This window comes from Pteropus alecto, unplaced genomic scaffold (genome assembly GCF_000325575.1).
Source record: "Pteropus alecto unplaced genomic scaffold, ASM32557v1 scaffold195, whole genome shotgun sequence".
In the NCBI taxonomy this organism is placed as follows: Eukaryota; Metazoa; Chordata; class Mammalia; order Chiroptera; family Pteropodidae; genus Pteropus; species Pteropus alecto.
In genome coordinates, this window is record NW_006438073.1 from 8,997,689 (window position 1) to 9,007,403 (window position 9,715).

Below are 9,715 nucleotides of genomic sequence, written 5' to 3' on the forward strand. Positions count from 1 at the left end.
GGCCACACCTGCTGCGGCCACATGCATGCGCTCGCCGGCAGGCTTCCCTCACGTCGGTGGCAGCTTTCACAGGGCAGAGAGGCCCTTCGCTGCCTCTCGGAATCTCGTCAGGCGAACCAGGAGAGGGCTCCGAGCCGGCCCGCTGACACCACCCTCTGCTCCCGGGCCCCTCGGGTGACACCACGGGCCTGCCCTTAGAGAGCTAACCCACCCTCCCCATGGAGGAGGGGAAAACTCCTTGCTCCTTGCAGGTGGGACGTGGTTTCTCCAAGGTGACCAAAGGAAATCCCGAACCGCAGAAGTCACAGTGGCTTGGGTGGCAGTGTCAGATGCCACTCCAGGTGCCCTGGGCAGCTGGATCTTTTACAGGTATCGTTGCTCACGGGACCAACGAAGCAGAGCACACGGTTTTAACATAATAAACCAGCCGAGGCTCTGACCCCGAGCTCCTTTTCCCCAGCCTCAGCTTTGGCTGGCCGTGGAGGAAGGAGACTGGGGCTTGGGACCACACCGTCCCGAGGGGCCCCAGGGACCAGAGGCAGCAAAGCAACAGGGCCGGGCAGGAAGGGGCCTTGGCCTGCCAGCGCTTGGTGTCTCCCAGCCTCTTGGCCCTGGCAAACGGAAGCGGCCAGGCCCGCTCGCCTCCTAGGGCTGTGCAGGGCCCCGAGGGAGCACGCCTGGACGTGCTCTGTAAACTACCCAGCACCTTCGAAGGGAAGAAGAGAAAGTGACAGGGGGAAGTGTGCAGAGGGCTCGGCAGACTGAGGGTGCTCCCAGCAGGTACACACCCCGTCGGCTTCACGTCTGCTGCCCCCACCGTCACGGCCACCGACGAGCAGGTGGTGCCGATACTCGCAGAGAGGCCTGACCACGTACCTGTACTCAAGGACTGGGCCGCTCTGCGTACTCCCGGAGCCGTCCAGGTCCACAAGCTCCATCGCTTCCAGGGCCTCGACCTGCTGCCCAATGCAGTGGGGTGATGGGACCGCCACCCTGACAGCTTTCTCCCGGAAACGGAAGTGCAGGGCACTTCCCGGGCTGCCGGAAGCCAGGTGCTGCTGCTATGTGTCAGGAGCAGTGTTAGGGTGCGTTTCCTCCCGTCTGCCCCTGAGAGAGGGGACGTGCTCTGGAGAGCGGGGACTGTCAGCGCAGCCCAGAGACTGCCCTTCCCAGCGCCTCTCCCGCATCGCGATCATTTTCAAAAGTTCATTTTACACCGTAACTATCTTTTTAGGAATCTAATTCTACGATTTCTTAAAAACGTGGCAAGATATTTAATCATTCTCAATGGACACATGTTTCAGTCGTTTATTGCCATGAAGTCAGAGCGCTGCAGCACGCGCACTGCGTGGGACACACTTGCTCAAGCAGGGGTGACGAGCTGCTGCATGCGGCCAGCTGCCAGTCGTCTCGTGATCGCTAAAGTCAAGAGCTCTGAGTGCTTAAGAGCTGAGAGTTACAAACCTTGTTCTCTTCAGTTTTCATTAACGAATCCTGGTAACATACATGTTACTGCAGATAAAACCATCATTGGGAATCACTAAAATCATTGCATATTTCGAGCTAGTCTTTATGAGAACTAAAACATTCAGCACTTGTAAGGCAGCCGAGCACTGGCTTACGGACTCTCGGCCATGTCTACAAAAATGGTCTGCTTAGTAAAAACAGCCTTCCGCATGTCTTCCTCAGCAACCCCATCATGAAGCAATCCTGACTCAGCAGCAGCAGGTCGCAGCCTCCCCTTCAAAGAGTCAGTTCTCCAGGTCCATTGTTACGCTGATGCCTTTTTAGTCAACCTGGAAATAAACGCAAAGAAAACTTCAAGGAGAAGGTTTCACTGCCAAACCTCAAAGGCCTTGGGCCACTTTTACATAGCATTTTGACATACGCTCTGACATAAACGGTAACATCCTACTTCGTGTTTTAATACGTGGATCTGCACTGCATTGCATTAGCTGCCCAGTCACCTTTTCAAATTCAACAGCATGTTTTCGATCTGAATCAGTTTCCCCAACTGCTCGCACACATCTGTGCACACTCGCTCTCGGCCCAGCCCCTAGTGCCTCTTAAGATGAGATTTGGCTCCATTCGCCCCAACCCCTGAACAGGAAGGATGCACTCGGCATGGCTTACTCGTGCTTGATGAGCCGTCCGCCCTGGATGAGCTGGGCTACTTCATTTGTGGCATGGCACGCAAACAGGAGCCAGTTGCGAGGCTGCACCTTGTAGGCGAATCTCATGAATGCCAAGGAATAACAGCAGAGGGCTGCCAGTCGTCAACCGGAAGGAAAGCGGTCATTTACAATTTAGAAGACTCAGAACAGACAGCACCCAGATCAACTGTCAACTGCCTTAATCAAAAAAGGAATCTCTCCTGCGGGTCCGTGCCTCGCGCCGAGTGGGGGCTCATCCAACACTGATGCTACGGCAGACACTTTGTACCTGTGCCCGGACGTCTCGGAAACGAAGCGTCAGAGGGAGTGGCACACGGCAGTGCCTGCCACTTCGCTGTCCCCTAGAGCTGCTTACAATCCACTACCTGAAGGAAATGCTATGTAATCCCAACAGTTTTATGGTTAAATATCAGGGTTTCAAGTAAACTTAATGACACTTTTTCCAAACAGAGTTCAAGGGGACACATTTTTCAACCTAAAATCTAAAAGGCGAAACAGGACCTTAACTCTTTCTAGATAATCGCCGTTTTTCCTTACCGCGGAGAAGTGACACTTCCGGTGTGTCATGTTCTTGGTTACTTTCTCACGGTGACTGTACTACCTGACCTGGATGCAGGAGCTGTCACAGTTACACAGACAAAAGTCCTCTCAGGTGCTCAAAGGCGCACTTACCGAATGTCATCCGCCCACTGATGATCTCTGGGGACTTCTTCATGTCATTGATGGCGGCGACGGGAAGACCCCAGTTGGCTACGGGGCCCCAGAAGTGCTGCAGAACACGACACAGGGGAAGAGCAGGCGGAGCAGTGAGCGGCCGCGGCTCCTCGCGCCCCCTACCCCCGTGGCCCGCCACTGGACCGGGCGGCGTCCCCCTGCTCGCGGGCTGCACTGTGAATGGGCAGTTCCCACAAGGTGAGCCCAGAGCTAGAAGGATCTGGCCATTTACCAAGGTCCTACTGACTTTCAGATTACCACCAAGTAATCTGATTGTCCCATTTAGAGAATTTTAAAAGATTAACTTCTTATATGATTTACTCCAGCCGCAATTTAAAACCCGTGATAACTAGTCTTCGTAATGTAATGTCTAAATCAAAACTTCTTTCTTCAAATTTTCATTAAAATATTTGTCAACATCTCTTAAAATGCAGACCTAAATTGGACATTTTTTCTGAGGAGAGGAACTTAGTAAGGGAAAAGTTGTTTTTAGCTCAGATCAGAAAAACTGCAAGTGTGCAGTCAGAACGCCAGGTAGCTAGAAATCGAGACTGGGAAACTTTTTGCAGTAACAGCAATGACTTAAATTTAAGAAACGGCCGCGTTTCAGACATCGAAGCCGCGTCTGTGCAGTGGCGCCCGGCTTCACGCAACCTGCGAGGCTGAAACAAGGCCGTGGCTTCTCCAGCAAACCGAACCGTGTCTGTCAACGCAGGACTTGCTCACGCAGGACTTGCGAATGCCTGAAGAGATCAAGACCGCACCCCGCGGGCTGGACGCCCTTTCCCGCATCGGGGCGTCAGATGTGCAGCAGCTGGGGCGGGTGGGGGCTGCGGAGTGCACGTTCCAGTGGTGCATTTTTAATACTGACCAGTAATCAAAACCCCAAATTCCGTAAGTAGGAAACCGGGGGAGATACAAGAAAATAAACTAGAAGCACGTTTGGCGTGGTACAAGGACCCCGTGACGCGTTTACCTAACGTGCTCCCACGCACGAGGCCAGGCCCGACACGGCCAGACCGTCAGCGCCCCGGGCTGACCCCCCCGCAGGGACCCTGTGCCTCACGCCCAGCTGGCACGGACAATCTGTGGGGTTGTGGGGTGGCCAACTAGCCCCCCTGTCGTCGGGCTGGGCATGTTCGGAGCACAATGCGCCCTGCCGGGACTGCGACACTTCCCACGCCCAGGAGCGGGACCCTCCCTTCTGCCTGCGCGCCCCCCCCACCCGCCCCGTGTCTTCTGGGGTCGCTTCGCCTTCAGCTCTGGCTACTCTAGAGTGACCGCCCTTTCCTCCTTTTCTGACAAGGCCTTTGTCCACCTGGGCCTCCTGTCACTCTCCTCCAGGTCCTCTCTTCCCACGGCTCAGCCCCGCACGGGGGTCCTGGGCCTACTTCGCGTGCACAGAGCCTGAAGGGGGACTCTCGAGGGGGGACGAATGCTCTCCTCTCACAGGGGGGCCAGGCATAGACCGTGCGTTGCGTGAACACTTAAGGAGAGCTGGGGGACTTGTCACACGATGGTTGAAAAGTTTCAGCGTGATGAGCATTGGCGTGGATGAAGCAGGCCTCTGCAAGGTGAGGACTGGGCGTGCGCTGTCCTTAAAATACACTTCTAGAGAGTGTGCCCGGGTAAAATGATTTAAACGCTAATTTACTAAGATGTCTAACCTCAGAGAGCTCACCACATCCTCTCTGTCTAGTACAAGTGCCTATTCTCTCTCCTCTCACGAAGTGCATGTTTGCTCTACGCTCTGTCTGATATTCCTCAGTTTCTAGAAAAATAAGAAATTTCACGGTTACTATCTGAAAGGAGAAAATGAACATTTCGGATTAAATGGGCAAATACTTTTGCTCCGTTATGACTCTTCACTGTGAATAATAGAACAGGGCCGTGAGTGAGCAGCCTGTGGTCCACCCCCCGGCCGGGGACCTCTGTGTCTGTGTCGTCAGCCGTCAGGCTAGGGCCGGCACTACCAGTGAGGACATCACACCACGCGCGTGGACGCGCTGGTCCTTCTGAGACGTTCACTCTGCAGTGCACTGGGAGAACCAAGGGGACACTGGGGGCGCACTGGCCCCTCGTCACTGGTCACGCTGGCTGGTCATGCCACCCCAGGGGAAGGGAGCCAGGGCTGCTCCCTTCTTAGTTACGCGGGAAGTCTGCGAAAGCCCGAAAGGGAGGAGAAACACGCTTCTTACCGTACTATGTGTGAGAATCCGCCGAGGTGCGCACGGGCGAACATGCAAAGAAAAGAGAGAGCAGAGGTCAGAGGTTTTCAGAGGCGACGGTCCCGCCACCACCTCCGAGTTCCGGCTCCACATGGGACGTCGGCGTGAGCGGCTCACACCTCCCTTTTTCTCTTGAAAATGGCTAGTGCTATTTGTAATGACAACTTAGCCCTAAGGAAATTAAACCTGAATTTCAGGAAGAATAACCTTAACCCTTAGAGCGCAGTCCTCCGGCGGAGAGGCAACGCAAGTCACAAACAGGCGCTACATATGTGATTTTAAAATTTCTGAAAGGAAAAAAGAAAAACAGAGGCCAATTTTATTAAGTTTATTTACTCCGACCTATCAAAAGTATTTTCAATTGAACGCATAATCGATGAAAACTTATTAACGAGGCATCTTATATTCTATTTGGTACCGAGTCTCCGAGGCCTGGTGTGCGTTGACGTGGCACATCTCAGTCTAGACTGGCCCCGTTTCAAGCGCTCCACTGCCATCGTGGCTTGTGGCGCTCAAACTAGACAGCACAGGCTTATGGGAACCATTTCTTTACGAGTGACAAGCTGGAGAGAAGCACAGTGCTGCGGAATTCCAGCGACGATGAGCTTCCCCTTTCCCTTGCCCACGGGCACGGAATCCTATTTCTGTCTTCTATGGACTGTGGAGGCTCAAGCAGCGCCCCCACGGGGCATTCGATACAGTATCTGCTGCACGAATGAACAGAAAGACTTGCAACGTGAAGTGAACTGTTTTCCTGAACATTGAACTTCATACCATTCAAAAAGATATCGAAAGTTTTATAGCGAATTACTTTTATTTCTAAAATGCTAATTATTCTTGCCAGGATATAGCTCGATTGTTCTGTTAAGGTGAACTCTGAACGTTTAGCTACTGAGTTACTGAAATAAAACGGTGACATCTCTCACGCACACGCTCACATCCCAGCGACCCTTCCGGATGTCTTCAGAGGTTGTGGAGGTTCTGATGGACAGCACGAAACTATCTGCTGACGGTGCTAACGACATATACGCTTCGGACAGGCTCCGGCATGAACTGTCAAAAGCCTAGAAAGGGCCTGTCTCACAGATTCCGTTCCCAAGACCGCGTTTACGCAGCGGGTCAACAGCCCCACGGGCCAGAGGACACCTACCGTGTCCTTCTGCTCAGAACACCTCGGTTCGGGACGGGACACAGGCCTTTTACCGAACTCTAAGTTAGCAACAGCACTTTTTTTTTCTTACAAAAATATATAAAAGGATGTAGTACTGAAAATCTAAAATGTCAACTTGGAGATAATTTAGTTTTCAATTCAAGACTCTGAATTCTTCTTGAATTGTATGTACAAAAGTTTAAATTCTACCCTATTTTACAATAGGTGATCTCAGTACGAACATAAAGGGATGTGGAAAGGGGCCTCTCTGCATTCATGTGCCGCTCAACTGAAAAATCCTACCTGGAAACGATCGCAAAAACGTCGAACACTTTACATCAATAGTGATTTAATGACTGTAGAACGACTTGAGAATAAAGTCATTTTCTAAACATCCCTGGTAAATACAAAACCCCACAGTTCAACAGCCCTTAACTCTGTCAGAGCTGTCTAAAACGTGAATCAACTACCCGGTCAAAAAATCTAAAAATCACACTTGTGCAGAGCCAAACTAGGAAAAGAAAAAAAACAAGCTTCTTAGTACGTTAAGTGTCTGTTCCAAAGAAGGATAAATTTATAAGCAACGCGCAAACTGCAATTAGAGGACAGTAATGCAAAACTGTAAAAACATCCTTATTTTCCATTTGAGATGCTGCCTTTATCCCACTGAAGGTTAAACGAGGATTCCAAAACCCTAAACCTATGGGAAAGGTTTTCCTGAATTCACTCGTGACCCGAATTCTCACGGAGGAGAAACGGACCTTCCCGGCTGAGAATGACCGTGGAGGTGAAGGAGGAAGCACCATAAAATAAACTCGATCTTGTTTTTCTCCTTAACTTGCAACCATGACTGGTGGGTTCAAGGTCTCTTCTAAGGTCATTTTCCTTCTCACAATGTCGCGTGGGCACTGCCGATCTCGGTCTCTTATTTCCCTAAAATTACTGCCAGTAATTGTTAGCTTTCTCTGACAGCACTGTGAGTAATCCGGGCAAATTAGAACTTGCTTGTGCAGTGCTAACTGGATCCCACTGGCGGCCTAGCACAGGCTATTTATAGCACCGCTTAAAGTGGGGCAAGGCTTTGACACATTCCAGATGCAGGCCTCTTGCAGGCTGACGACGTTCAGCTGCATTTCACTTATTTGCACCAAGTTTTGTCTGATTTTCTAGTTCAAACTGAAATGAGGGAGAACTTTAACAGTCAGAACGGGTGACATTCGACGGTACTTAGCTGGTCAAACCAAACTGGATGACGGGAAAGGGCCTTCTGACAGCCAGTTCTGCTCCAACACCTGCAGCTTTGTTCCATCGTGACAGCCAGTTATACTGCGGCCGCAGGCCTAGGGCCGGGCGCGGGAGCAGCACAGCGGAGAAGACAGCTCGAGCGGGGAAGGCGCGCAAGGAGGACCTGAAACCTCGCTTCCCTTCAAAGCCACGCTGTGCGCTACTATTTCCTGTAAAGTCTAAAGCCACATTTCTGTTTTGGCCTCACGAGCTGGGTGTGCAGAAGGCCTCAGGTTTTCTGCGTGGCCCAGACACCAGTGTTCGCACGAGGCAGGTGAGGCGCTGAAGTCAGGATCTGGCTTCGAGGGTCAGTTCCAACTCTAACAATCAGGGAAAGGTCCCCTGGTCCTCCACTGCGACCTCCCACCTGGTTCATAAGTTTAAGTCCCGAAAGCTCTCCTGGAAACGTGAAGTTTAACTTAGAGCAGCACTCCCTGTCAGCTGGAGAACGTTCACTGCGAACGCCCTAACGCAAGGTCTCGAGCCCGCTGGGTGACTGGCTTTAACATACTCCATGATCCGGGTTCTGCTAAAACGTTCTTCGGCCGTATGTCCGAAAGCATAAGTGCAAACGTATGTCCGGTCACAGCCCTCAGAGGGGCAGAAAATCTCTAGAATCAATCCGGACAAACTTGATTGACTCGATCATTAAAATATTATGTCCTGCCTCAAAACGAATTTGCTCATTCTTACTTCTTCTTAACCACAATTCGGGAGAGAGAAGGAAAGGAAAGGAGAGAAAAAAATAGCTCTCTACTTTTACTCCATCAGTAAGATATGGGAGGAAATAGTTTCTTTAAAACTATTTATGTGAGAGATCCAGGAAGTTCTGGATTCAAGATCCTCAACGAGGTAGGAAGAAACGAGCGAGCAGAGGTGGAAGGCCCCAGCGACAGTGCCAGGAACCAGGTACTCTCTAAAGTACCCTGCACAGACTACTAAAAAATGGACCGAACGCGTCCTTTTGTCAAGCACAGTGCTGTGTCGCTAACTGCCGAAGCACAAAGGCTCAGTCAAACGTGACCGAGACCACACAGCTCAACAGCAACAGGCCTGGGATGCGACCCGTCACTCAAACTCATCCCTAGGTTTAACAGTACCATCATCGCACCTAACAAAAACTGTCAATAATTACTTGGCGTGACTTAACACGGACGCCCTGTTCAAATGTCCCCAGTTGTCCTGGTAATGCTTTCGACAGCTTTTTTTTCCCAGACCAGTTCCAAAGTTCACACACTGCCTTCGGTTAGAGCCTGTTCTCTTAACTCCTGTTTCTTGGTTAAAAAAAAAAATTATCGACGTTTTAAAAACACTTGGAAATCCACTTTAATAAGAAAGACATTTCAATCTTATTCGTAAATATGATTAACAGTTTATAATCTGTGTGAAACTGGATTTTAAATTTTTGCTGAAAAACTCAACCACGTTGCTATTAAAATGACTTTTCTGAATTCCAGAAGGGCTTCAGTGCGGCGAAGCCCTCCAGCCCTGGAGAGCCGGGCTGGCAGGGAAGGCATGGCACAGAGCAAGGCGCCCACGGGGGGAGGGGACACAGAGCCTCACTTGACATTTCCTTCTTCATGCTTTATTCTCCTCTGCAAAAGCAAGCAGGGGCTGGGAGCGAGCATGGACGGGCAAAGGGAAACGTCTCCTCTGATAAGTTCTAGAAAGAAAGGTTTCTCTTTCTAGGGGAATAAAGCTAAAAACAAAAGCTTCTGGTGAGAATTTTGATACCAGAATTCAAACCACTCTCAATCTATGATTGGCAGCCACAGTGTGAAATTCTGTTGCCAAGGGAGGCAGGGAAAACAAGGTCTCTTAAAACAATTAAGTCGGTCAAAGCTTAATTCAATTAAAGTAATACTGGAGGAAGAAAGTACACAAATATTAAAACTACGTGAAGTGAAGTTAACCTTTACCTCTTTACCACACTATTAACTACTGAAAAAGACATGCTTCCTAGGTTTTAAAATCGCACTAGGTAAAACCAACTAAAAACCATACTCCTAAAATAAACTACTTAAAGCTGTTTCAAAGTTGTGTTAAAATTTTGAAATAAAAAGAATTATCTCAAGATGAGAGGTGAAAATAAAATGCAGAAATCCTCCAGGCCTTCCAGCCTCGAATGCCCTCCCTCTGACACTAGAAACTTGGAAAACGGGTTA

The 9,715-nt window shown here is 50.3% G+C and overlaps 1 protein-coding gene across 1 annotated transcript in view; it reads right to left on the reverse strand.

Moving 5' to 3' along the window:
• Window positions 1–1,284: 1,284 nt before the first annotated feature.
• The window catches only part of MPC1 (mitochondrial pyruvate carrier 1), a 10,208-nt gene continuing 1,777 nt past the window's right edge, over window positions 1,285–9,715 (reverse strand). Inside the window, exons 2-5 of the mRNA XM_006915043.3 lie at window positions 5,087–5,090; window positions 2,847–2,943; window positions 2,134–2,266; window positions 1,285–1,796 (exon numbers count right to left, since the gene is read on the reverse strand). Coding sequence (XP_006915105.1) covers window positions 1,772–1,796; window positions 2,134–2,266; window positions 2,847–2,943; window positions 5,087–5,090 — 259 coding nt within the window. The 3' untranslated portion in view covers window positions 1,285–1,771. The remainder of the gene's footprint in view (window positions 1,797–2,133; window positions 2,267–2,846; window positions 2,944–5,086; window positions 5,091–9,715) is intronic.